This window comes from Onychostruthus taczanowskii, unplaced genomic scaffold (genome assembly GCF_017590055.1).
Source record: "Onychostruthus taczanowskii isolate IOZ18803 unplaced genomic scaffold, ASM1759005v1 scaffold117, whole genome shotgun sequence".
NCBI lineage: Eukaryota > Metazoa > Chordata > Aves > Passeriformes > Passeridae > Onychostruthus > Onychostruthus taczanowskii.
The window spans coordinates 1,209,485-1,236,731 of NW_024498318.1; the positions used below are offsets into that span (position 1 = coordinate 1,209,485).

The window sequence follows — 27,247 nt, forward strand, 5'->3', positions numbered from 1 at the left end:
ACAGCATGGTGTGGCCAAAGCTGATAGGCCAAGAAACACTTGCTTGTAATTGTATTGTGTATTGTAATTAGGAAATAGTTAACTCCTGATCGTGATGGTGTGAATTCTAACATCTGTACTGTCTCACCCTTCTCATGGAACAGAAGTTTTGAAAACACCTCCCAGTTACCCTGTGTGTGGGTCAGAGAAGGGCTCAGTGCAGCACCAGGGGAGCAGGAGGAGGGAGAAGGGAGACGTGCAGGCTCTCTCACAGCTCAGGCTCTCCTTGTCCAAACGTGAGCTCAGGCTTGGTGCTGAGCGAGGAGCCTGAACCACCCCAGCTCTGCACAGCCAACACGACTCCTGGGAAATGAAATCTCTTTTTCCCTGTGATTTTCTCACTGCTTTTTCACTGTGCTCCAGTTTCTGAGGCCCCAGTTCTGAATTCTTGTCGTGTTCCTCACGAAGGAGCTTTCAGAGCCTCTTGATCCTTTCTGTCCTGTGGCTGACCCAGGTTTCTGCTGGGGCTGCAGCCACCTTCAGGGCATTAACAGCTGTGGGCGATCCCAGCAGCAGCAGCAGAGCCCTGCCTGCAGTGAGCCCAGCAGCAGAGGGCACGGGGGAGCCCCCGGGGCAGGGGAGCCCTGCTCTGGGGGCCTCTGACAGCTCCACCCCACCGAGGGTGCTGCCTGCTCCTCGTGCTGAAGATGTGCCCGGCGCCACGAGGCGAAGCTCGGCCCCGGACGTGTTTGTGTGCAGGGCTGCTCAGCTCCAGAAGGACGGGAGCTCCCCGGCTGAGGAGCACCAGGAGTGTGAGGAGAAGGGAAATCAGCCCCTCAGCCTCAGTATTCCCACTGGTCACGACGCCATGGACAGCTTTGGAGCCGTTTCCTTGGAGACTCTGAATTTTCCTGATGGTCCTGGGGAGCCTCAGGGGGCCCTGGTGGTGCCCAGGCCCAGTGCAGGAGGGGACAGCCCCGTCCCCCCTGGAGCAGCCCTGGAGACTCCCAAGAAGGAAGAGCTGAATATTGAAGAAAGGATTCCGGTAAGTTTGGCTCTAGTTCCAACTCTGGTTCCAGAGTTATCCATTTTTTTTCCCCAGTTATCCGTGTTTTTCCCAGAGTTCACCATTTCTTTTGCCACAGTTATCCATTATTTTCAGTTATATGGTTTTTTCAGCATTTTCCACTTGTTTTTCAGAGCTTTCCATTTGTTTTTCACTTTTCCATCTCCCCCCACTGCTCTTTTAGGAGAGGATCTAATCACCACAGGCTCTGGTTTTACACAGGGTTGTTCTGCAGTGAATTTCATCCATGACACTGGTTCAGCTTATCTTAAATAGAGGTGGAAAAATAACTTCCAGTAATATTTAACATGGACAAAGACAGGGTTGGATATGGGAAAGGCCTCTTGTCTTTGCCAGGGGTAGGTGAGTGTCAGGGTGTGGGAAATGGATTTGTGGAGAATTCTCAAAGCCTGACAGAAGGCTCCCCCAGTGTGCAAACTGTGAGACAAGAAATGCTGACTTAGAAATGCCAGGGAATAGGACAGACACTGAGAGAGAAATGGAGCTGGAAACAGGTTTGAAAGGATGGCTTTGCAAAGGAGACTGGACACTTTGGAGAAATAGAACTGTCAAAGATGCATTGTAGAGGGACCCAGGAGGGGTAATTTTGGATTATTGGCTTTAAGGCATTTACAGCATGGTGTGGCCAAAGCTGATAGGCCAAGAAACACTTGCTTGTAATTGTATTGTGTATTGTAATTAGGAAATAGTTAACTCCTGATCGTGATGGTGTGAATTCTAACATCTGTACTGTCTCACCCTTCTCATGGAACAGAAGTTTTGAAAACACCTCCCAGTTACCCTGTGTGTGGGTCAGAGAAGGGCTCAGTGCAGCACCAGGGGAGCAGGAGGAGGGAGAAGGGAGACGTGCAGGCTCTCTCACAGCTCAGGCTCTCCTTGTCCAAACGTGAGCTCAGGCTTGGTGCTGAGCGAGGAGCCTGAACCACCCCAGCTCTGCACAGCCAACACGACTCCTGGGAAATGAAATCTCTTTTTCCCTGTGATTTTCTCACTGCTTTTTCACTGTGCTCCAGTTTCTGAGGCCCCAGTTCTGAATTCTTGTCGTGTTCCTCACGAAGGAGCTTTCAGAGCCTCTTGATCCCTTCTGTCCTTTCTGTCCTGTGGCTGACCCAGGTTTCTGCTGGGGCTGCAGCCACCTTCAGGGCATTAACAGCTGGGAGTGGTGGAGCAAATGAGATGCAGATTTATGGTAATGACAAGCATGTAATTATGCTCTGAGTAAGAGGCTGCTCCTCTCACAAGATGACTCCATAATCACCAGGTCTTTGGGAATGTGCTCTGGAAGCTCTTTCCACTCTGTTGTCCCTGCAAACCCGTGGTGAAACAAATATAAATATTGGAGGGAGGGTGTTTGAGATGCAGTTCATGAGACAGAGAGATGACTTCTGTTCCTAATTATAATTACACACTCTCCAGCCTAGTTCTGAGGAATGCTGCTCCCATAAATCCCTGGAAGGTGCAGGAGATCAGGTCACTTATCTGGCTGTTAGCGTGGAAGTTTGTGATAAAATCGTAGGAAGTGGAGCTGGCTGTGATGTGTAAGGAATTTATTTCATTTTCCTGGCTAGTTTAGGACATAGTGTGGATGAGTTGAAATTCATTTGCCATACAGGTGATGAAGTCAAGGCTGGTTTTTTCCCTGCATATAAGGTTTCTGTGTAAACCAGCTCTGACAAAAGTGCTCCCAACTATCTGCCTGGAAGGTTTGACCCAACTTGTCTTAAAAAATGAGGAGCTTCCCTGCTGCTGCCTGGAATTCCCGAGCCTGCCACTGCTTCCTGAGCAGCAGCTGAGTGGGGAGGGAGAAGGCTTTGAACCAAACCTTTGTGTTTTGAACCCAGACCTTTGTGGTTTTAGCCCAAACCTTTGTGGTTTTAGCCCAAACCTTTGTGGTTTTAGCCCAAACCTTTGAGTTTTTAGCCCAAACCTTTGTGGTTTTAGCCCAAACCTTTGTGGTTTTAGCCCAAACCTTTGAGTTTTTAGCCTAAACCTTTGTGTTTTAACCCCAAACCTTTGGGTTTTTAGCCTAAACCTTTGTGGTTTTAGCCCAAACCTTTGTGGTTTTAGCCCAAACCTTTGTGGTTTTAAGCCAAACCTTTGTGGTTTTAGACCAAACCTTTGTGTTTTTAGCCTAAACCTTTGTGGTTTTAGCCCAAACCTGTGTTTTTAACCCACACCTTTGTGTTTTTAACCCACACCTGTGTTTTGAAACCAAACCTGTGTTTTGAACCCACACCTTTGTGTTTTTAGCCAAAACCTTTGTGTTTTGAACCCAAACCTGTGTTTTTAGCCCAAACCCGTGTTTTTACCCCACACCTCTGTGTTTTCACCCCACACCTCTGTGTTTTCACCCCACACCCGTGTTTCACCCCACACCCGTGTTTTCACCCCACGCCCGTGTTTTCACCCCACACCTCTGCGTTCCTGCTCCCCGCGCTGGTGTTGTGTCTCCCCAGGTGTACCTGCGCAGGCTGGGCATCGAGCGGTCCCCGGGCACCCTGCTGGCCCCCTTGGTGCCCCCCTGGCCCCTCCCGGAGCTGGAGTTCTCCCCGTGGCCGCTGCGGAGCCTGCAGCCCCCCCCGCCGGCTCAGGGTACGGCGCTGGGGCTTTGCTTCCTTGCCTTAGCTTGGTACCAGGGACTAATTATAACTAATTATTACTAATTGTATTATGGGTATCGTATGGTGGGACATGGCGTGATAGGATGTGGTATTACATTACATTACATTATAGTGCATTATATTATAGCATATTATATTACATGATATATGTCTTATATATTATATTATATTATATTATATTATATTATATTATTATTATATCATATCATATCATATTACATGATATGTGTATTATATATGATATGATATGATATTATATGATATTATATTATATTATAATATTACACCATATAGTATAATATATTATATCATATTATATCATATAATATATTATATCATGCTATATCGTATCGTATCATATCATATCATGTCATATCATATCATATATTATATTATTATATAACTAATATTAATAATGTATGTTATATATTGTTATAGAACTATAATTGTTATATATATAATAACTAATTATATTTAGTGAATAACTAATTATTGGGTTAGGTTATTATTAATAACTAACTGTAATTAGTTATTAATACTAACTGTATTGTTCTATATATATTGTATAACATTATTATATATGTTAATAGTATTATATATGTTCTATACTATTATATAATATTATTAATATATATGCTGTTATATTATTATTGTAAAATTATAGAACAAATATTATGAATACTATAATATATATTATTGTTATTGTTCTATAGTATAGCTAATTACAATTATAATTAATTAATAACTAAGTAGTGATTATTGGGCTAGGTTATTATTAATAACTAATTATTCATGGTTTGTAATGTGGGCTTTTTTATTTAATTACATAATATTACTTAAACTTATGAGGAAGGTGAAGAAGAAGGATTAGTTACTGTTTTACAACTTTTGTTTTATATATGACCAAATACTATATACTAAATACTGCATAATACTTAATTACTATATATTACTAAAGCTTTACTCTATATTTTTATATTTTTATATTTTTATATTTTTATATTTTAATATTTTAATATTTTAATATTTTTATATTTTATATATTTTTATATATTTTTATAGTTTTGTATATTTTTATATTTTTTATATTTTTATATTTTAATATATTTTTATTTTTATTTTTATATTTTTATATTTTTATATATTTTTATATTTTTATATATTTTTATAATTTTTATATTTTCATATATTTTTATATTTTTCTTTAACATTACCACATGTTACTAGCAGTTTCAATTCTAGGTTTTGTACTTCGTGGTGTTCCATACACGTTTGGAGCGCATGCCCTCATGGCTTTGGCTTTGTCCTGCGATTCTGGGATCTCCCCCGGCCTCGGGGGCAGCGCTCTCCTGAGGGCCGGCGCTCGTGTGGGGTCCAGCCGGGGGCACGGACCCCGCTCCCGGGGCTCGGGCACCATCCTCTGCCATCCCAGCACACCTCTGCAGGCTGCCCCCCTCAGGAGCGTGCCTGTGCTTTTAGACACGGCCCCATTCCCTCATTTCTCTGTGCCCCAGTCCTTCAGGAGGAAACGGTTCGTATCCTGAAGGACTGGCACCACTCTTTCTTCTTGGGAGAGAATAACTCTTGGTTTCTTCTGCATTCTTGGTGTGTTCAGTGTGATGAAGTGTTGTCAGTGTTTTTATAACTGACCAGATCTGATGCTAACTCCATCCGTCATCATCATCACCCAAATTACTGTGGTTTTGTAACACCCAGCCCTGCCAGAGCTCCAGGAGGGTTTGGACACTGCTCCAAACCCAGGTGCACAGGGTGGGATTGTGCAGGGCCAGGGGCGGGATGGATGATCCCATCCAGCTCTAGATATTCTCTAATTCTCTCATTAGTTTAGATTTTGTTTGATATTTATCTGAAGTACTCCTGAGATTTCTTTCAGGAGACAATTCTCACAGAAATCTTGTTCAGGTCTCATCCTAAGGAGGCACCTGAAATATTTTCCAGTATTTGAGTTCTTCCCTCCCGTTGTGTGCCCTTAGCACAGGAAGGGATGTTTGCTGTGTTCTGGAGCCTCCAGATACTCATTAGTGTTCCGTTCCCTTGCAGGTGCACTGCTGCCAGCCTTTGAGATGTCCCAGGCCAGCTTTGGCTCGGACGTGTCCCCTCTGAGCGTGTCCCTCGCCGTGGGCTCCGAGGCTGGCTCGGAGCAGGACCGGGACCTGCTGTCCCCCCGGGAGCTCCTTGGGGATCCCCCATCCAGCCAGGGCAGCGTGGCAGGCCCCCAGCTGGAGCAGGCTGCCCCAGGTGGCCCGGCCCGGGCTGCAGAGGGGTCCCCTGGATGCTCTGGGGCACCAGACCTGCCCAGCTGCTCCTCGGGCCGGGGTCCCCGGGCTGGGGGGAGAGGGGCTCGGGGTGCCCTTGCTGAGCCGGGGTCCAGCAGCTCGGGCAGCAGCCAGCAGGGATGGGCTGTGGGGGCTTTGCCTGGGGCTGGGAGTGAGATGGAATTGGACAGGGCATCCTCGAGCTCCGGGGTGGGAAGTGAGAGCAGCCAGGGCCAGGAAAGGGAGTCCCTGCTGGGACCTGGGGTGCTGCAGGAGCTCCGGGAGCTGCTGGCACAGGTGGAGGGTCTCACTGCCAGCTGCAGCCGTCCTGCTTGCCCCACAGCCTCCTGCAGGGAGCCTGGGGAGTCCCCCCCGCGGCTGGCTGGGAGGGAGGAGGATCCCGAGGATTCCAGGTTGGGCCAGGAGTGGATCCCCGAGCTGCAGAAGAGACTGTCGTGGGATGAGGCCGTGACCCCAAGGGGTGTGCGGGGACAGGGGCTGGGGATGCCCCCTCTGGATGCTGCCAGCTGCCAGCTGGCATGGGGACACCCTCTGGCTGTCAGTTCCCAGCGCAGGGAAGGGCTGAGGGGAACGGCCCAGGAGCCGAGGCCAGGGAAATCCGCGGGCAGGTCGGAGCCGGAAGGGTGCAGCAGTGTGACCACGGGCAGGAGCCAGGCTGCCCATGTGGGGCCGGCACAGGGCAGTGCCAGGAGCCGCCTGAGCGCTGGCACAGCTCCACGGCTGGGCCATCCTCCTGTCCCCGCCGGCCTGGGGGGCTCCCAGGGCTCCTGGTGCCAGGCTGGGCGGGCAGCAGCGCCACGGGGCAGCCAGGACAGCAGCAGCGGCGATTCCCTCAGTGCCCGGGTCCGGAGCCTCCTGCGGGAGCCTGGGCGCTGCCAGCAGCCGGGCAGTGCCCCCGGGGCGGTGCAGGGCAGCGTGCCCGGGGCTGGGGCTGCCCGCAGCCCGGCTGGCAGCAGCGGCAGCAGCAGCAGCAGCAGCAGCAGCAGCCGAGACTCGCTGGCTGCCCGCGTCCGCCGCCTCCTGCGCACCGCCGCCCCCGGGGCCCCGGCCAGCCGCATCCTGCGGAGCGCCGAGGAGCAGGAGAGCAAGATCCGAGGTGAGAACGCCTCTCAGGGCTTGGGGTTGTCAGCGGCACGGCCTGGGGGGGTTTGTGCCGCCGAGGCTGCTCCCTGCTCGAAGGGGATTGTTGTGCAGTGTACGGGACAGGGCTCCAGTGCGGGATGCTTCCCAGTCATCTCCTGACTATTAAAGGATATCCCACTGAACTTCATTAGTGGACTTTTACAGCCTTTGGTGAGGAAAAGATGGGAAATAGTTTGAAGTTTAAGGAGATCAGAAGGATTGACTTTGGAACAATTGTTCCAGTAAGACACTTCTTTTCTCTAAAGTGCTGAAATATTTTGATTGATCCCATCCAGCTACCTGCAGAACCCACGTAAAGCTTTGGTGAGGGTCCTGTGCAGTGCCTGTGGGGCAGGCTGGGGGGATGTTCTTTGGGAATGTTCAGGTCTGCCTCTCGCTTTCAGAGGCCACAGCTCCAGGAATTCAGGTGCCACTGGATTTTCTTGGCATTTCCTTGCTTGCCATGGGAAGTGTGTGAACTCTGAGGGTACAGAAAGGAGCAGGACACTGGGGAATCTTCTGTGCTGTGATAAAACTGGGCTTTTCCAGTTTGAAAACCTTCTTTTCCTGATATCACTGTAAGGAATTATTTTGTCCACACAGTTATTAAGTCAGGAATTTGGGAAGGGATTGTGTGAGTGAGCTCTGACTTGTGTGTGAGACTGAGGATGACAGAACCAGGGAAGAGCCTTAGATCCATCTCCCCAAATAAATGATTCAAGGAGCCATTTGCTGTTGTATTCCTGGTCGTTCCAGGAGCTCTGGAATTTGTTGTGGTCTTTGCTCTCTCAGCTGGGCTAACCAGAAATGCACAGCTTTGGCTTTAAGTTAAAAACTGTTCTCATGCACGAAATGGAACCTCTCCTGGTTTGTGTTTTTGGCAGCCTGGGTGAAGCTGAAACTGGCCAGCCGGTCCCAGGAGTGTGGGGCAGACTGGGATGAAGAGACCCAGCTCAGGATGGAGGGAATCAAGGCAGAGCTGCTCCCAAAGACCAGGGAACCCACACCAGCCAAGGTACAAACCAGCTCAGCTTGGGCTGTGCCTGCTCTTGGGGGTTTGGGGGTTTTATGGTTTTCCCAGGCAGTTTGGGGTGGTTTGGCCTTGGGGGTGACACTCAGCTGCTGTCACTCAGGGGTGACACTCACATTCCCAGAGGAAGTGTGAAGGACAGAGGTGTGGGGGGGGACAGTTGGTGCTGCTGTGGGAAAGTGCCCAAAGCTCCTGGTGCTGGGTGGGCTGGGGCAGTTCTTTGCACAGAATGTTTGTGGAGGTGCTGACGGGGCCTGGGAAGGTCCTGGGGCTGTGGTGGGAGCTGGGTGTGCAGGGAGCACCCTCAGCAGGGCGGGTGTGCGCGGGGACTGCCCTGGAGCGGGGCCTGGGAGGCTCCGGGAAGGGAAGAGGGAAAAGGGAAGAGGGGAAAGGGAGAAGGGAAAAGGAAAGGGGAAAGGGAAGAAGGAGAAGGGAAAGGGGAAAAGGGGAAAGGGAAGAGGGAGAAGGGAAGAGGGAAAAGGGAAAAGGGAAGAGGGAAAAGGGAAAGGGGAAAAGGGGAAGGGGAAAAGGGAAAGGGGAAGGGAAGAGGGAGAAGGGAAAAGGAAAGGAAAAGGGGAAAGGGAAAGGGGGAAAGGGGAAGGGAAAGGGAAAGGGGAAAGGAAGAGGGAGAAGGGAAAAGGGAGAAGGGAAAAGGAAAGGGGAAAGGGAAGAGGGAGAAGGGAAAAGGGAAAGGGGAAGGGAAAGGGGAAGGGAAAGGGGAAGGGAAAGGGGAAGGGAAAGGGGAAGGGAAAGGGGAAGGGAAAGGGGAAGGGAAAGGGGAAGGGAAAGGGGAAGGGAAAGGGGAAGGGAAAGGGGAAGGGAAAGGGGAAGGGAAAGGGGAAGGGAAAGGGGAAGGGAAAGGGGAAGGGAAAGGGGAAGGGAAAGGGGAAGGGAAAGGGGAAGGGAAAGGGGAAGGGAAAGGGGAAGGGAAAGGGGAAGGGAAAGGGGAAGGGGAAAAGGGAAAGGGAAAAGGAAATGGAAAGGGGAAGGGAAGGGGCTGCTCCAGGTCCTGCAGGTGAGGATGCTGGGGAAAGCAAGGAGTGCTGGGCACAGGATGCTCTCCAGAGAGCTGGGAGGTGTCTGGCAGCGTGGGGTGTCTGTGCTGGCTCAGGGATTTGGGCTCAGGGCTGAGGAGGTTCAGGCTCTGCAGCTCTGCTTGTCTGGGGGAACGAGCCCTGCAGCTGCCACGGTTGGTGCATCTCCTCTGGAGTGTTCTAGTTCATTCTAAAATGCATGGCTGGGCTGGAGTTGCTCTGAGCAGGAGTGCGTTACCTCTGTTTTCACTTCAAATGCCATTTCTGGCACTGCTCTGCTCTCCAGGGTGATGAGGGCAAGGTTTTTAGGGACTGGTGGTTCAGACAAGTGCCCTGAGCTTTAGGAAGAGCTTCCTCTTGATTTTTTCCCTTGATTTTTCCCTGTTTTCTCCTGCAGCCTGCCTGCCTCCCGGGAAAAGCAGCAGGGGTTGGTTTGTTTGTTTTAATTAAAAGCCCTGCATTAGCAGGAGTGACAGTCAGTGCTTTAGGAGCACTCTGTGTTCAGAGCTTCTCTGCATCAGCAGTGCTGGGAGGAGACACAGCAGCTCCCAAAAGCCATCAGGCCAAACTTCCCAGGTATTCCCAGACTGGTGGAATATCTGGGCAGCTGGGGAAAAAGAAAGTGACTATTTTATTTATAATTATTACATAAATAAATTATAAATATACTATAATATATTTTAATAATATATAACATATAAAGTTTAATATTATATATTACATAATATAGACTATTAAATATAGAATAGTATTATAAATATTATTTGTTTTAGAAATTCACATTTCTTAAAATTCAGATTTCTTAAAAAGAGAAACAAAGCACAAACACAAAAGCAGAGGCATCAAAGCTTTTCCCCCCAGCTTTTAGATTTTGTTTGGTCACAGCTTTGTCCCTAGAAAGAGCTCTGTGCAGTGTGGAACCAAGGATTTTACCCTCCTGTGACTCAGTGTCAGCTGGGGATTGTTTTATCCCCATTTAGACTAAGAAGAAATTCACCATAATTTTGCAAACCAAGCTCCTGAGAAATTGCTTTAGTTCAACCACAGCACCTCGTGCTTTGATCTCAAAAACACTTTTGCACTGCAATGTTTTTAATTTGAGATTAAAAAAGGTTTTGAATTTGCAGAGTGAAGGTCACTGGGTTTTTTTGTTGTACTTAAGATAAATGTGCTTCTCCCTCCAAGACAAACACTGTCACTGAAAAATACAGATTGTTCAGAACTGTTGCACTGAGAGAAACCAGAGCCAGGCACAATATTCTCCTGTAAATTTGATTGGAACTGTTGTGTACAATAAGGGTGGAAGTTTTAGAGCCAAAGTGCCTTGCATGGACTTAAAAAGAACAGAGCAAAGATGAGGAAAAGACATTTTCCTTCTCTGAAAATTTTAAGAGCAAGGAGGACAAACTGTTCCTACAGCTGGGGCAAACAGCTCCTGTGCTGCCTGTGGGGCAGGCTGGGGCATTTTTTGGGAATGTTCAGGTCTGCCTCTCACTTCCAGAGGCCACAGCTCCAGGAATCCAGGTGCCACTGGACTTGCCTGGCATTTCCTTGTTTGCCATGGCAGGGTGTGAACTCTGAGGGCACAGAAAGGAGCAGGGCACTGGGGAAGTTCTCTGGGATGTTTTACTTGGGAAGAGTTCCCATTTTCCCTGTGGGTTTCCCACGTCTGGCTGAGCAGAGGGTTCAGGAGGGGCCTGGGGTGGGCACAGCAAGGGGCTGCAAACGTGGCCTGGAGGGCTCTGGAGGGCTCAAAACCCCTGGAATAGTCAACATGGACAGCTGGAGAGCTGGGAATATTCCCTGGAGAAGGGAAGGCTCCAGGCAGAGCTCAGAGCCCCTGGCAGGGCCTGGAGGGGCTCCAGGAGAGCTGCAGAGGGACTGGGGACAAGGCCTGCAGGGACAGCACACAGGGAATGGCTCCCACTGGCAAAGGGCAGATTGGGCTGGGATCTTGGCAAGGAATTCCTGGCTGGGAGGGTGGGCAGGGGCTGGGCTGGAATTCCCAGAGAATCCCTGGATCCCTGGCAGTGCCCAAGGCCAGGCTGGACATTGGGGATGGGATCCACCTGGGACAGTGGGAGGTGTCCCTGCCATGGCAGGTTTGGAGCTGCTGTTGGATGTAAACACAATTCCAGCACCTTCAACCTCAGGATTTTCCTCCTAAATTGAGGACCTGATCCCCCCACCTGTATTTCAGGGTGCCAGTGCTCCCTGTTCCCTTCCCTGTGAGTTCCTTCCCCCTTGGTGCAGTGTTTTCCTCCACTCCCTGCTGTACTTTTCCACTCTTGAGCTTTCTCACTTCTCCAGGAAGTTCACAGAGTTGTAGCTCTAAATTTGCTCTGCAGGCTCCTGTGGATCATATGGCACAGGGAGCTTTTTTGGAAGGATGACACATAACAGGCACAATAAAACATGTGAAAGGCTTGGGAAGATGAGTTTATCACAACTTCTGTGCCTGCTCTCGCTGGTGGGAGTTGCTCTGGATTACCTCAGGCCGTTGAACTGGCACGTGGTGCAGGGAGGAGAAGGTTTGGGATCATCCCTGTGCTGGCACAGCTCTGCTCCCTGTCCCTGTGCTCTTCCCCAGGCCCTCGTGGCTGCAGGAAGTGCCAAATAATCCCATTTGTTGCCTTGAAATCCATAAAGGAATGGAGAAGTGGGATAGTGATCCAGGCCCTGCTGGAGCAGTCGCTGCTGTCAGGACATCTGGGATGGAGAAGGGCTGGGAAAGCTCTTGTGAAATACTTTTTTATGTGTTTGGTTTACACCAAAAATGTTTCCCACTGCTTTTTGTTGCCAAATTCCCAGTGGTTGATGGGGATATAATCACCCAGGGGCCCGTGGTGCTTCATGACTGAAATACACTCTGCTGCTTCCACAGTTGGCCCAATCAGTAGGAAAAAGTAAATATAACCTAGATTTTTTGTGTCTTTTTTCTGTAATTCAGCTTATCTGGCCCATCTCCATGGCAGCACATTTATCTCAGATTTACTCTCTTCAGTGGAAGTGTTGGAATTTTGGGTTACACTTGAATGAATAAATTTATGTTGGTGGTTGGAATCATGGAATCATTCAGGCTGGAAAAGACCTCCAAGATCATCGAGTCCAACCATCAACCAGCACCAAAGTATCCTCACGTGCCTCACCCACACATTTTTGTGCAATTCCAGGGATGGTGGCACCACCAGCTCCCTGTTCCAATGCCTGCTAACCTTTTCCAGGCAGAGATTTTCCCTGAAATCCTTTCTAAAAATCCTCTGGTGCAGCCTGGGGCCACTGCAGAAGCTCTGTGCACAGGAGGGTGGTGGCCTGAGCCCCACACACAGGGACAGGGGATGGGAGGGCTGGATCCCCATGGAATTTTGTCTGTGTCCTGTCCCTTGCCAGCATTCCCTGATCCTGCCCCAGACTGGGAACAGAACTGCAGGCAGGGGTGGGAGAGCTGCTGCTCCTGGCTCCTGCAGTCTGCTGTGCCAGGGACAGCTCCCACTGCCCCAGGCTGCTCCCAGTGCCCAGCCTGGCCTTGGGCACTGCCAGGGATCCAGGGGCAGCCACAGCTGCTCTGGGAATCCCAGCCCAGCCCCTGCCCGCCCTCCCAGGCAGGAATTCCTTGCCCAGATCCCAGCCTGCCCTGCCAGGGCTGGGAACAGCTCTGGGTGACTCTGTTCAGCCAGGGCAGCTCCAGTGAGGAGATCTCAGCTCAGTGAGTGCTGCTCTTGCTGTGCTCCAGGGCAGCACCTCCTGTGGGACCAGCACCTCCTGTAAATGGGAACTGGCTGGGAGTGGTGGCTTGGCACTTTGAAAGGGTAAAGTTTCACTGGTTCCTTACCAGCTGGGTTCCCTTCCTGACAACAAACTCTTGGTTGGTCACAGCTCTCATCTTTGGCTTTTCCCATCCAGGTTTGGCCAGGGTGGGACGTTCTCCACGTGACCCCTGAACCGTGCTCTGTTTTTCAGGATCCCTGGCTCTGTGGTTTGGAAGCAGCTTCTGAGCACCTGAGGAAGCAGGAGCAGGACCTGGGGGGTGTCCAGGCTCCCAGGTGTCCCAGGGACAGGCATGGACAGCTCTCCAGGACTCGGGAGCTCCTCCAGCCCAGCTCCCCACCAGCAGCACCATTCCCTAGAGCTGTTCCCTGGGATTGCTCCCTGCTGCAGGACATGCAGCTGAAACCCTGCAATGCTGCTGACCTGCGGGATGTGCAGCTAAAACCCTGCAATGCTGCTGAGATGAAGGACATGCAGCTGAAACCTTGGGGTGCTTCTGAGTCCTGGAACACTACGGACCTGCAGAATGTGCAGTTGAAGCCTTGGGGTACTGCTGACCTGCAGGACATGCAGCTGAAGCCCTGCAATGCTGCTGACCTGCAGGACATGCAGCTGAAGCCCTGCAATGCTGCTGAGATGAAGGATATGCAGCTGAAGCCCTGCAATGTTGCTGACCTGCAGGATGTGCAGCTAAAACCCTGCAATGCTGCTGAGATGAAGGACATGCAGCTGAAACCTTGGGGTGCTGCTGAGCCCTGGAACACTGCTGACCTGCAGGACATGCGGCTGAAGCCCTGCCATGTTGCTGACCTGCAGGACATGCAGCTAAAGCCCTGCAATGCTGCTGACCTGCAGGATGTGCAGCTGAAGCCCTGCAGTGCTGCTGAGCCCTGCCATGTTGCTGACCTGCAGGACATGCAGTTGATGAAGCCCTGCAGTGCTGCTGACCTGCAGGACATGCAGCTGAAGCCCTGGAACACTGCTGACCTGCAGGACGTGCAGCTGAAGCCCTGCAGTGCTGCTGACCTGCAGGACATGCAGCTGAAGCCCTGCCATGTTGCTGACCTGCAGGACATGCAGCTGAAGCCCTGCAGTGCTGCTGACCTGCAGGACGTGCAGCTGAAGCCCTGCAGTGCTGCTGACCTGCAGGTGCACAGGCAGCAGCCGGCCGTGGGGCACCCCAGTGCCATGGCAGAGCTCCGTGCCCCTCTGGCACGGGACCCCTGTGCAGGGAGCCCTGCAGCTGCCCCCCGTGCCCACGGGGAGCTGAGCAAGCCGAGCACCCCCATCACCCTGAGCCCCCCGAGCCTGGCTGGGCTCCTGCCCGGGGAGGAGAGGCTGGGCACAGAGCCCTGGCACAGAGCCCTCGGACAGGGCTGTGCCCCCTGCCCCGCGCTGGCTGGCACTGGGGGTGCTGCCGAGGCTCCTCCTGCCCCTGCTGCCAGGGCTGCAGCTGCAGCGGCTCAGGAAACAGCCCCGCAGCCCGGGGGCACCCACGCCGGGAAGAGACAGACCCCGAGTGCCAAGCAGCCCCGGCTCCTGCCTGCAGCTGTGGCTGAGGGGCACACGCAGGGTGCCAGAGCCGGGGGGCTCAGCCAGGAAACGAAGCCATCCGTTGAACCCCCTCCTCTGAGCCCATCCCGGCAGGAGGAGATCCCCCCTGGGCACCCCCGGCTCCGGGGGGGCTCAGAGGGCCCGGGTGCAGCTGCACAAAGGGGCTTGCTGAAGGGCCCTGCTGGGGTGTTGGCAGAGGGCAGGAGAGGCCCTGACCAGCCACCTCTCGTTCCAGAAGAGGCTGTGAGGGAGCAGATGGGTCCTGCTCACCCCTCACCTGCAGATGAGGCTTTGCCCACCACGCCTGAGGCTCCCTCAGCGCCAGTGAGGAGATTCCTGAGCTGTGTGCACATCACCCTCTCCTCCAGGGTCGGTCACCCCAGTGCCAGCAGTGCTGGGAACGGGGTCAAGGTGTGGGACAAACCTCAAGGCAAGGCTTGGGCAGTGGCTTTACAAGCAGCTCCAGAAGCTTCAGTGGAAGGTGTTCCTAAATCCCCTCCTGCTGGGGGTGTTCCAGAGGAGCCCAGCTCAGCTGGGCCAGCAGATCCCAGCCGGGTGCTTTCCCCCGGGCAGGAGCTGCTGCTGCAGGGCAGGCCCAGAGCCCAGCTCCAGGGCATCCCCAGCTCTGCCCCTCCTGCAAAGCCTGGCACGAGGACTTCTGATGCTGCCACCCAGATCACCACGGAGAGTCCTACAAAAGCCACGTTCTCAGCAGAAATCTGTGTTGATCCCCAGGAGGGGAGAAGTGCTGCCCAGCAGCCGTCGCTCCCCAGCAGCCCTGAAGCTCCTGGGATTGCAGCTCCATCCCACAAGGAGATTCCCCCCTTCCCAAGGCAGCCTGGTGAGCACATTCCTGTCTCGTGGGTGTCTGTGCTCTTGAATCTGCACAAGGTCAAGATACTGATAAATGTCAGAGCCCAAAACCTAACCCAGCTTTTTGTGGAAATAACATCCCTGAGATAATGGGGATATTTGAAGTTGCAACCCTTAAACTTGGGTTTTTGATTCCCCCCTTCCCAAGGCAGCCTGGTGAGCACATTCCTGTCTCGTGGGTGTCTGTGCTCTTGAATCTGCACAAGGTCAAGATACTGATAAATGTCAGAGCCCAAAACCTAACCCAGCTTTTTGTGGAAATAACATCCCTGAGATAATTGGGATATTTGAAGTTGCTCATATGTGGGGGAAACCCAACCCTGAAACTTGGGTTTTCCAGCCTTGTCAGGAGGGATTTGTGTGGATAGAGTTGGGATTCAGTTCAGGTTTCTCTAGAACTGAATTCTTTGTGTCCCAAGTGTGGTTGGAGAGTATTTTCTGGTGTTTGTGTTTAGATGGTTTGTTTGATTCACTTGGAGTTCATTGAGAGCTGGATCTGATTACTGATTTACTCTCTAGTCAAGATAGCCCCAAAAGATCAGAGGGAAATCTGCACATTGCTGCTTTTAATAGAATAAAACAGAAAACTGCAGGGTTTGGGCTGTCTGTCAGCAGGGGGATGTGCATGTTCACAGGGTTTCCCACCCCAGGGGTGATTGGTACTGGGCTCTGTTGTTGCTTTTATTGGCTTGAGGGACACATCCCTGCTCCTTTAAAAGGAGCAAAACTGGGAAAAGCTGGGAGCTCTGTGGGTACAGGGGATGTTTCTGTAAGTCACTGTTTGCCCCCCTGATCACCATTTTAATACTGAATAGGTACAGCTGGTTTTCCAGGTAAGGGATGGTAACCTTCTACCTGTGGGTGGGGATTAAAAAAAAGAAATTATTTAAATTTAGCTGATGAAACAGCAATCCCTGTTGCTGAAGAACAAGGTATTCCTCAGGCTATAGCAGCAGGAGCACCCTGCCCAGGCCCTGCCCTGCTGCATGAGGGGCTCCAGCCTGGCTCCTGCTCACTGTTTGCCTTGCTCCCCCAGCCCAGCCCCTGCTGCTGCCCTACAAGCCCTGGGGAAGCTCTGGCATGTACTACGTGCCTTTCCAGAAAGCAGGAGGCAGCGTGTGCCCTGGGGAGCCTGAGGCCAGCACAGCCAGCTCCTGCTCAGGTACTCTGTCCAGCCTGGATGGGTGTTCCTGTGGATTGTCTGAATTGTGTGTGAGCCATGAGGGCAGCTCTGCCTGCAGGCTCTGCTCTCCTTTTGGGCTGGGAGGGGGTTCTTGCTGCACCTCTGTCCAGGCTGGATGGGTGTTCCTGTGGATTGTCTGAATTGTGTGTGAGCCATGAGGGCAGCTCTGCCTGCAGGTCTGCTCTCCTTTCGGGCTGGGAGGGGGTTCTTACTGCATCTCCATCCAGCCTGGATGGGACTGCACCTCCATCCAGGCTGGATGGGTGTTCCTGTGGATTGTCTGAATTGTGTGTGAGCCATGAGGGCAGCTCTGCCTGCAGGCTCTGCTCTCCTTTTGGGCTGGCAGGGGGTTCTTGCTCCACTCTGAAGTGGAAGGGAGCAGCACTCTGTTTACAGCCTGATCATCCCTTGCTTTCCTCTGGGAATTACTGCTCACTCGGGATCCTTGCAGATCTCTGACACTTGTCCTGCAAAGAGTGGATCACTGGGTTTATTACAGGTTTTCACAGGTTTTTATTGCAGGTTCTCACGGGTTTTATTTGCAGGTTGGTTTCACTCAGAGCTTTTTAATATCCAGAGTTTGGTCTGTAGACAAAAAGAGATTCCAGTTCCTGAATTCCAGCAGTGCTGACCGAGGGATCAGGCTGATCCAACAGTGCCAGAAGTGCCCAGATCAGTCACTATGGCCACAAATTGTGCTGGGCATGGTTTAGGCATCTCTGCTCTTGACCTTTTTCAAGTTTATCTAGGGAAATGTGTCCAAAATGAGAGAAACAAATGTGATGCAAATCTGTTGTTTTGCAGAAATGATGGTGCCATATATAAAAATTCACTATGCAAATGAAGCAGCACAAGGTTCTAGGAAAACGTACAGCAGGATGGAAAAATACATTTTGTTTTTCCCAGTCCCTGCTGCACTCAGGGCTCAGCTCAGGGGGAGCAGCTGAAGGACCTGAGTGCAGGAAATCCATGGGATGTAACCAGGAGGGGTTGGCAAGGAGGAGGAATTGGTGGGGACAGTTCTAGGCTTCTAACCTTGAGACAGGCGTGGGATCGTGGAGTCATGGAGTGGTTTGGTGGGAAGGACCTTAAAGCCCATCCCATCCCACCCTGCCGTGGCAGGGACACCTGCCACTGTCCCAGGCTGCTCCAAGCCCAGCCTGGCCTGGGACGCTGGCAGGGCTCCTGATTGCAGGTTAATTGTGCCATTTCTGGGTCTGCTGTTGCACTCACGCTGCTCTCTCTCTGCAGGCTCAGAGGATGCTCCTGCTGCAGGGCTCCTGGCCCGAGTGCTGCGTGTGGGGGGTGAGCCCCCTCCAGCCAGGGCAGCTGCCCAGCACAGAGGGACAGGCCATGGCCACGGGCCTAAGCTGGCCTGGGCTGAGGAGCACAGGGCACCACTGGAACACTCTGCAGGTAATTACAATGTGGATTTAATTTCGTAATTGTTTCTGTGTGTTCATACATGTGAAGGAAGTCAGAGCAAAAGATTTGACACTTCAGGATCCGTGGTTCTGGTGACATTGCTGAGTCTGCCAGACAATGCTGAATTTGACTCCATTTTCTCTTCCTGTCTTTCTGCTTCTCCCTGACTGATAAAATCCAGGTTTCCCTTGCAGGCTCGGGACTCTGCATCCCTGGAGTGTCCCAGGCCAGGCTGCACAGGGCTGGGAGCAGCCTGGGACAGTGGGAGGTGTCCCTGCCATGGCAGGGGTGGCACTGGGTGGGATTTCAGATCCCTCCAACACAGCCCATTCCAGGATTCCATGGAAAACTTGGCCATCAGTATTTGCTGGCATTCCCATGTCTCCAGGGATTGTCAGGAATTCCCTGTGGCTGCAGCCAGCTGGGATTCCCTAGGTTCCTCTGTGCCCTGTGTGCCCCCGAGCTGCAGTCAGTGTGCTGCTGTCCCTGTGCCTGTGCCTGTCCCTGCCCTGTCCTGCCCTGTCCCATCCCTGTCCCTGCCCCTGTCCCGTCCCTGTCCCTGGTCCTGTCCCGTCCCTGTCCCTGTCCCTGTGCCTGTGCCTGTGCCTGTCCCTGTCCCTGTCCTGTCCTGCCCTGTCCCTGTCCCATCCCTGCCCTGCCCTGCCCTGTCCCTGCCTGGCTGGAGGAGCTGCCCCGGGAGGAAGGGCAGGGTTTGCACTCCAGGCTGTGTTTGCTGAGGATGCTGCCCCAGGGGCTCAGGCTGAGCCCAGCCCTGGGTGCCCTGGCTCTGGTGGCAGCAGCTGAAATAACCCTGGTGGGCACTGTGCAGCACAAGCCCTGACTGTGAGTGCTGGTGCTGGCTTCTGCACACAGGAGGCTGGAGCAGACCACTCCTGCAGCAGCTGCTGTCCTGATGGTTCCTGTCCTGATGTGTTGAGAGGGTTTCCATCTGATCATTTTCTTTTTTCACTTGAGGTTGGGTTTTTTTTTCTTTGAAGCTCTTCCTCTCTTCCTTTTGGTGTTTCCAGAAGACAATTTTTATTTGCACAGGAAAATTGCAATGATTATGTAAGGCTGCAACATCAATAACCTGGATAAAAACGAGAGGGGAACAAAAGTGTTAACATAAAATTATCTCCTAACATTTTTTTATTGCTGTGATGGTCTGAAGGCCCATCACAGCAAGGTAAGAAAAGAACTGTAAGGAGAAAGAATATTTTGTGAAGGCAGCCAGTGCAGCTGGAACTTTAAAGAAGCTTTCAGAAGAAAGACTTGCCTGTCTTAAATCTTCCCTGACTTCTTCAACTGTATTTTTAGATGATCTAATATAAGATTACCTCTACCCACAGAGCTTGTCTAGAGCTTAAAATTATGCAAGTTATGTATTTTTTTTAAAAAAAAGTTTCTCTATACAAACTTATTTTTTGCCTGTTTACATTCCTTCCATTTCTTGGTAACTTTCTAAAAAGCCAGGAATAGCAAAGTTCTGCCTGGCATTCCCAAGCCTGATCTCATTTGTCAGGAGGATGTGGAGGAAGCCTCTTACACAAGTTTATAAACATTGCCCTTGTATGGGAAGAAAAATTCCTGCACTTCCAGAGTTAGTGAGGCTGGGCCTGGCTGCAGCATCCGTGATCTCTGTGTTCCACCACAGCCCCTGTGCTGGGAAGGGAGGAGATGCAACCACCCAGGCCTTTCTACAAAAAACACAAGGCACATTTTAAAACTGGATGGTTTTCAGATATTAAAAATCACTTTAAAGCTGTTTTGGAGAGCGGTCCTGCTCATGCTGTGTGTGTTTCGTGGATGGCCAGGGCTTCCCCATCCCTGGCAGTGTCCAAGGCCAGGCTGGCTGGGACAGTGGGAGGTGTCCCTGCCCGTGGCACTGGATGGGCTTTGGGGTCCCTTCCATGACTAAATACAGGCTCAGTTCAGGGTTGGTCAGGGCACTTCCCTGAGGTGGAATTAGACTCCTCCCCAGATTCACTTGGATGGAATATTCCCTTGGATTCCATGTTGCAAAAGACAGAAAACATTTGTTCATGTGATTTTAATAATGCTCAAAGCTCATCTCCAAGTTCACTGCGTTCGGGAATGAGCTCGGTGATCCTGCTTTTAGTCCTTTGTGGTGTTTTGGGAGCTTTAGGATGAAAACCCTCCACTTGAAGCAGAGCAGCAAAGCATTGAAGTGTTCTGTGTGTTGCAGAGCTCCCAGCTGGTTCCCGGCGTGTGGAAGCCTCCCGTGGTGTCCCTGAGCCCCGCGCCGTGCCCGCCGGGCACAGCTGCTGCCGGCGTGGCAGAGAGCTCTCCAGAGCCGGGAATGAACAGCCTGCCCGCTGCCCGCGGGGTCCCCGCGCCCCCCAGGGCACAGAGGGGCAGTTCTTCGCCCTCCCTGCAGAGGCTGATGACAGCAGGAGCGAGGAGCCCGGTGCCAGGGCGTCCTTCGGGCAGGAGAGCGGGGGGAAGGCACCGCGGCACAGGGGCCGCGCCGGGGGCAGCCTGGACGAGCTGTGGGTCAGGTTCCTGCAGCGCCAGGGCACGCAGCAGCAGCTCCGCAGGAACGGCGAGCTGTCCCTCGTGGAGCGCCTGGATCGGCTGGCCAGGCTCCTGCAGAACCCCGTCAGGCACGCCCTGGCACCCACAGCAGCTGGGGAGAAGGTTCCTCAGGAGGAAATCCGGGGAAGGGAACGGCCAGAAATGGGGCTGGCGGGAAAAGGCGGCTCTGGGAGCGGCGGGGAGCCGAGGGGAGCGGGACAGAGCCATGGCAGCAGCAGCCCGGGGCAGAAGGTGATCCAGCACCTGAGCAGGATCCTGGAGGAGCAGCAGCACCTGGGCATCCCCAGTGACAGCTCCTCGGAGAGCAGGCTGAGCGGAGAGCCCAGCAGCTGCAGCACCTCGGCATGGGACACCTCCCCTGCCTCCGGGGACAGCAGCTCCCTGTCCCTGTCCACCATCGACACGGCCAGGCTGCTCCGGGCCTTCGGGCAGCACAGGCTGGCCCCAAGCACCGACACCCCGAGCCCGGCCCCACGGCTGTCCCCAGGGCTGTCCCCACGGCTGGCCCAGCTCTACTGTGCCATCAGCCAGCAGAAGAGGCGCTCCGAGAAGTGGCACGGGCAGAGTGGAGCAGCAGGGGCTGGGGCGTGTCCCCAGGGGGCTGCTCAGAGCCTCGGGAAGCACCAGCAGAGCCAGGTAAGAGCTCCCTGAGCCCAGCCCTGCCCCATCCCCACGGGAATCCCCACTGCTGCTGGCTCTGTGAGCTGGGAGTCACTGAGAGTCACTGGGAATCTCTGGGAATCACTGGGGATCACTGGTTTGTAGGGGATCACTGGTTCTGCCATCCATGGGGGCAGCCCCAGCCAGGGTCCTGCAGGAGCCAGGGCAGCAGCTCAGGCTGGCAAACACCACCTGGGCTTCCTTCCTTGTCTCTATTCCCTTGGGAACAGATCCTGCTGTCCCTGATCCCTGGGAACAGATCCTGCTGTCCCTGATCCCTGAGGACAGATCCTGCTGTCCCTGGGAACAGATCCTGCTGTCCCTGGTCCTTGGGCACTGCCCAACATGAGGTTGTAAATCTGATGGAAATTGCAGCCAAGGCATCCCTGGGCAAGGATCCACACAATTTTGGAATTTCCCTGCTATTAGGCTTGTAAAAAAATTGTAAATTGTTTTGTCTGGTTGGTCGTGGATTATTTTTCTTTAAAGAGCTGAGAATTCCAGGTGAGAACTCTGCAGCTGTTTGGAAGGGGAGGGAAGAATTCCTTCAGGTGAATTCAGCTGTTGCCCTTGGCAGGAGAAATGGAAATGTTCTTAAAGAGGATTTGGTGATTTCAGTAAGGTATTACAGAGTTCAGGGGTTCTGTGATACACAGGAATGCTGAAAAGCAGAGGACATGTGAGGAATATTGAATTACTTTTTTCATTTTTTTGTATCTCCAGATTAAAGTGGAACTGGTGTCATTACTACCAGATTTAATTGAAATCAGCTATTCTATTTTATAGAAATAACTCCAAGTCTGTTTGTCAAATAAGCCCGTGAATTATGAAATAATTAAAAATAATGCCAATAACTACATAAATCTGGGGGAGAAACAATCTTTTTGAAGGTGAAGAATGGTTTAAAAATATTTTATTCAATATTTTTATTCATAACATTTATTTGAAGGTAAAACAAAACTGTCCTGAACTTTGCAATGTTAGGACTAGTAGCCAGAACACCAGCATTAGGATCCAACATTTCTGGCACAGCTGTAGAATTCAGAAGATGATTTTATTCCACCTTCCATTCAGAAGATAGTTTTTCAGGGTCCATTGAACCTTAAACCCAAATCTGATTTTTTAACCTGTTAAATCACCTGTGAAATGACAAATGGAATTAATGCTATGGGGAATAAACCCTTTAAAGGCTCATTGAACCCCCATGGCTTTAGAAACTCACATTTTTTATCTGCTGGTGAAATATTCTTTTAAAAAATCCATCTGAGGATACGTGACCATCAAATAAGAAGTGAGAGAAGATAGATGGCAAAATATAAAACTTTAATTAAAAATTCCAATTTTGGTCACTTCTGGGCTGTTTAGCTGAGGAAAAGTGAAGATTTATTTGTATTTTTAGTGCAGATGTGTGGTTTGAGGCAGGTCTCCATCCCTGCTTCCAGAGATGCTGCTTCCAGCTTGCTGCATGTGCAGCTCCAGAGCATCCCTGGGGGTTTTCCTCCTGGAGCTGCCGTGTGGCAGCAGCTGCAGAGCTGAAGTGGAGAGCAGGGAATGCTCCCATCCCACCAGGAATATTCCTGCACTGCCCAGGCTGCATGGAAGTGCAGGGAAGGGCATATCCTGGGGGTTTTCTCCCTGCTCTTACACGTTTTTACTGGGCACATAATTCACATTCACACGTTCACAATACAAATGCTCACATGTTCTGTTATCTGAAAGGAAATCCATATCTGTGAGTGCCTCTCCTGGATCTCCTGGGGCTGGGACAGTTACAGGGAATTAAGGAAAAGCAGGTTTATGAGAGCCAGAATGGCCTCCTCCTGGTGTTGGAGTTTTGTTTGGGGTGATGGAGCTGCAGTAAAAGGGAATGAAGAGCAGACCTCTGCATTTCCGTGGTGGCTGGTGCTGGGGGTTACTCACAGGACACCAGGTAATTTTCTCCAGGTTCCTGATTGCAGCTCTGTAATTAGAGCTGGAGCTCAGGGGAGCTGTGGGCACTGCCTGGAGGTGCTGCCAGCTCACTGGTGTTAATAAAGCCCACAGAGCCAAGGCTTGGCACAGCCTTCCTGCTTTTAATGGCTTTATTAATTGAAATTAATGTGTGACCTGCAAGCTGTGTCCAGCCCTGCAGCTTTCACACCTGGCTTGGTGTGAAGGAAGGTGTGAGACTCCCCTGTCCCTCCTGTTTCTTGGATTTGTGCAGTTGAATTTCTCCCACCTGGAGGACTCTGTGGTGAGGATCACAGCGTGAGGGAGCTTCCCCTGCTTCAAAAGGGTTTTGCCTGCCCACCCTCCCAGGGAGCAATTCCTAATCCCAGTATCCCATCCATGCCTGCCCTCTGGCAGTGGAAGCCATCCCCTGTCCCTCTGTCCCTTGTCCCCAGTCCCTCTGCAGCTCTCCTGGAGCCCCTCCAGGCCTGGAAGGGGCTCTGAGCTGTCCCCTCAGCTGAGCAGCCCCAGGTGGGCTGGAGGATGCCCAGTGCTGTCCTGACTGATCCCAGCAAGCTGCTCCCACAGAAATAATGTGTTTTTGTCATGTAAATAACGTGCTTTTCACTAATGTACCAAAGTGGGCTGCTGGAAGTGCACGGGGTGGAGCCAGGGCTGGCTTTTGTGAGAGCAGTGGGACAGATCAGCCTGGGCTCGGCACTGACAACAGCAGAACCGAGGTGCAACAGGGGAAAAGCAATGACTTCCTTCTGTTTAAATGCTGTTTGCTGCTCTTTTGGGTTGGAATTTCAGGAACTCCTGTTCCCTTGCCTGTTTTTGTAGAGCACCATCCCCTTCTCCTCGGATTCCACCTGTGCCAGCAGCAGCTCCTGGGGGCCCAGCTCTGCCCTCAGCCACAAGAGACGGACACGGATGCTGAGCAAAGGCATCCAGGCAGGTGAGGCCCTGAATCCCACACCTCCCTGGGCTGCTCCTGCCTTTGGAACCCCTTCTCCCCAGTTCCTGGTGATGGGTCTGTGCAGGCAGCACCCTCCAGATTCACTCCAAATGCTGTCAGGGAAGGGTGATGTGTTCAGTGAACATGACCTGTTTATTTGCCATCCTTGGGCTGCTTTAAAAGCCAATTTTCTCACTTGTAAAGTTTATCAACCTCAGCTTCTGCTCTATTTCTATGGCAAAGGTGAGCTGCCTTTTTTTATCTATTGTTTTTTTCCCCAAGACATCTGTTCCTCCCAGAATGGGTTTTGTAGGCATATGCTATTTCAGAAGGCAACTGCAGTGTTCCGTGTTCTTCCTGGGAATATTTTGGGTGTTCAGTGCTATTTCAGTCCCGAGCTGCTCCTGGCCTGGTGCAGTTCTGCAGTTGGGTTTTTTCTGGTGGCAATTAGCAGTTTCTTCATTGCTTTCATTTCCACGCCAACTCCCCATCACCACATTGAGTAATGGCCTTGGTTTATTCATTAGATACAGCAATTATTTATTTATTCCTGCTTGTGTGCAAGCAGATTGAATCAGGGAAGGATTTTCATAGTGCAGAGTTAACTCCAGTTGAATTCCCACCCCAGATAAATGTACATTTTGCTTGGGGTATTTGGTTTGAATTTCCCTCAGATTATCACGCAGTAACAATCCCGAGCCACTGGTTTGGGGAAGTGTAAAATACCAATATAAAAGGTTTGGACTGCTGGAGGTGGGTGAGGCACTTCACTCTGGGCTGGAGTGGGGTCGTTCCCTGCCCTGGCACTGGGGCTGAGACGTCCCTGCTTGGTTTCCATTCCAGGGGACCTGGAGATCGTCAGCAGTGCCACCAAGAAGAACACCCGGGACGTGGGGGTGACCTTCCCCACGCCCAGGAGCGGCCAGCAGCTGTGGGAGCCCCCGGGGCAGGGACAGGGACAGGGACAGGAGCCCCGGGCACAACCGGGCAGGCTCCGGACAGACACACGTATTCATTAGATACAGCAATTATTTATTTATTCCTGCTTGTGTGCAAGCAGATTGAATCAGGGAAGGATTTTCATAGTGCAGAGTTAACTCCAGTTGAATTCCCACCCCCAGATAAATGTACATTTTGCTTGGGGTATTTGGTTTGAATTTCCCTCAGATTATCACGCAGTAACAATCCCGAGCCACTGGAAACTCTCCTTGGTTTGGGGAAGTGTAAAATACGAATATAAAAGGTCTGGACTGCTGGAGGTGGGTGAGGCACTTCACTCTGGGCTGGAGTGGGGTCGTTCCCTGCCCTGGCACTGGGGCTGAGACGTCCCTGCTTGGTTTCCATTCCAGGGGACCTGGAGATCGTCAGCAGTGCCACCAAGAAGAACACCCGGGACGTGGGGGTGACCTTCCCCACGCCCAGGAGCGGCCAGCAGCTGTGGGAGCCCCCGGGGCAGGGACAGGGACAGGGACAGGAGCCCCGGGCACAACCGGGCAGGCTCCGGACAGACACACGGACCAGGAGGAGCAGGCTGCACTTCCAGCAAGGTCAGCACCCGGGGCAGGGCTGGGACACCTGGGGCAGGGCTGGGGACAGCCAGGGCAGGGCTGGGGACACCTGACTGCTGGAGGTGGGTGAGGCACTTCACTCTGGGCTGGAGTGGGGTCGTTCCCTGCCCTGGCCCCGGGACTGAGACGTCCCTGCTTGGTTTCCGTTCCAGGGGACCTGGAGATCGTCAGCAGTGCCACCAAGAAGAACACCCGGGACGTGGGGGTGACCTTCCCCACGCCCAGGAGCGGCCAGCAGCTGTGGGAGCCCCCGGGACAGGGACAGGAGCCCCGGGCACAGCCGGGCAGGCTCCGGACAGACACACGGACCAGGAGGAGCAGGCTGCACTTCCAGCAAGGTCAGCACCCAGGGCAGGGTGGGGACACCTGGGCAGGGCTGGGGACAGCCAGGGCAGGGCTGGGGACACCTGGGGCAGGGCTGGGGACAGCCAGGGCAGGGCTGGGGACACCTGGGGCAGGGCTGGGGACAGCCAGGCCAGGGCTGGGGGCAGGGTTGGGGACACCTGGGGCAGGGTGGGGACAGCCAGGGCTGTGTCACAATCCGTGGTGGTGGTGGACACAACCTGCCCCAAGAGCACCCTGTGCCAAGGGGCAGGAGCCACGAGAGCACAGCACACACACTGATGTGTGGACAGACAAATCTTCAGCTAATTATAGTTGAAAGGTGGAGTGTTTATTATAGCACTGGGTACAAGGGGAATAATTTCTAAATTTTGTGTGCTCTTCAAGTCTAAACTTCCTTTTTGCCCCTTAACCTGTAGCATATGCATTAAGTTTCACAACAGATTTTTGCATATTTATTGATCACAGTTAGTTCTGATCAGTTCTTGTGCAGAGAGCTCTCTGGTTGTCCATCCATCTCCTGTAGCTTTAGTTTTGGTTTGCTTCTTGTTTTAAGGTCCAAGGGGCCTCTCTTATTTTCTTCTAGCTCGGAATTTCACATTCTTTCCACCTTGTTTGAGGCAGTTTTGGGAGCTGTAGGCTTTTGCAAGCACAGGGTTTTTACAAGTACAGCAAATGAATACACAGATGAAACAAGTCAAAGCAGCACACTTCACCTAAATCTGGAATGGGTTTCTAGCCTCAGTTAATTCCTAACCTCATGTGTCAACACACACACAGCACGGGAGGCTCCAGTTCCAACGTGCTTTATCCTAAATCTGGAATGGGTTTCTAGCCTCAGTTAATTCCTAACCTCATGTGTCAACACACACAGCACAGGAGGGTCCAGTTCCAACGTGCTTTACTTCAGACAGTGCTGAAATGGTCCGGGGCAGAGACAAGCACAAAGGAGGGTCCAGGCTGTGAATGCAGGAGCAGGGAGCCAGGGATCCAGTGGTCTGAGGGCACAGGGCTGGTGCACAGGGAAGGGACCGAGGTGCTGCAGGGTGGTAGAGGTGCTGCAGCCTCCTTTGAGGTGCCTCCTGCAGCAGCTGCTCAGAGCCAGGCCATGGCAGCAGCCATTCCCAGTGCATGCACACACCCCACAGCTCAGCAGAGCAAGGACAGGAAGGGTTCCTGTATGATGTATTCCAGCAAAGGTTTATCCCAAAGCACGCTGAAGGGATCAGGGACAAAGCAAAACCGTGGGGTCTGCACAGGT

General features: G+C 52.3%; 1 protein-coding gene across 1 annotated transcript in view; it reads left to right on the forward strand.

Annotated features, from left to right (window-relative positions):
* ALMS1 (ALMS1 centrosome and basal body associated protein) overlaps positions 1 to 27,247 on the forward strand; it is a 38,973-nt gene that overhangs the window by 820 nt on the left and 10,906 nt on the right. Inside the window, exons 2-13 of the mRNA XM_041427613.1 lie at positions 494 to 1,024; positions 3,523 to 3,658; positions 5,749 to 7,080; positions 7,991 to 8,121; positions 13,131 to 15,333; positions 16,402 to 16,527; positions 17,800 to 17,964; positions 20,180 to 21,165; positions 23,962 to 24,076; positions 24,920 to 25,084; positions 25,426 to 25,503; positions 25,797 to 25,982. Coding sequence (XP_041283547.1) covers positions 494 to 1,024; positions 3,523 to 3,658; positions 5,749 to 7,080; positions 7,991 to 8,121; positions 13,131 to 15,333; positions 16,402 to 16,527; positions 17,800 to 17,964; positions 20,180 to 21,165; positions 23,962 to 24,076; positions 24,920 to 25,084; positions 25,426 to 25,503; positions 25,797 to 25,982 — 6,154 coding nt within the window. The remainder of the gene's footprint in view (positions 1 to 493; positions 1,025 to 3,522; positions 3,659 to 5,748; positions 7,081 to 7,990; positions 8,122 to 13,130; positions 15,334 to 16,401; positions 16,528 to 17,799; positions 17,965 to 20,179; positions 21,166 to 23,961; positions 24,077 to 24,919; positions 25,085 to 25,425; positions 25,504 to 25,796; positions 25,983 to 27,247) is intronic.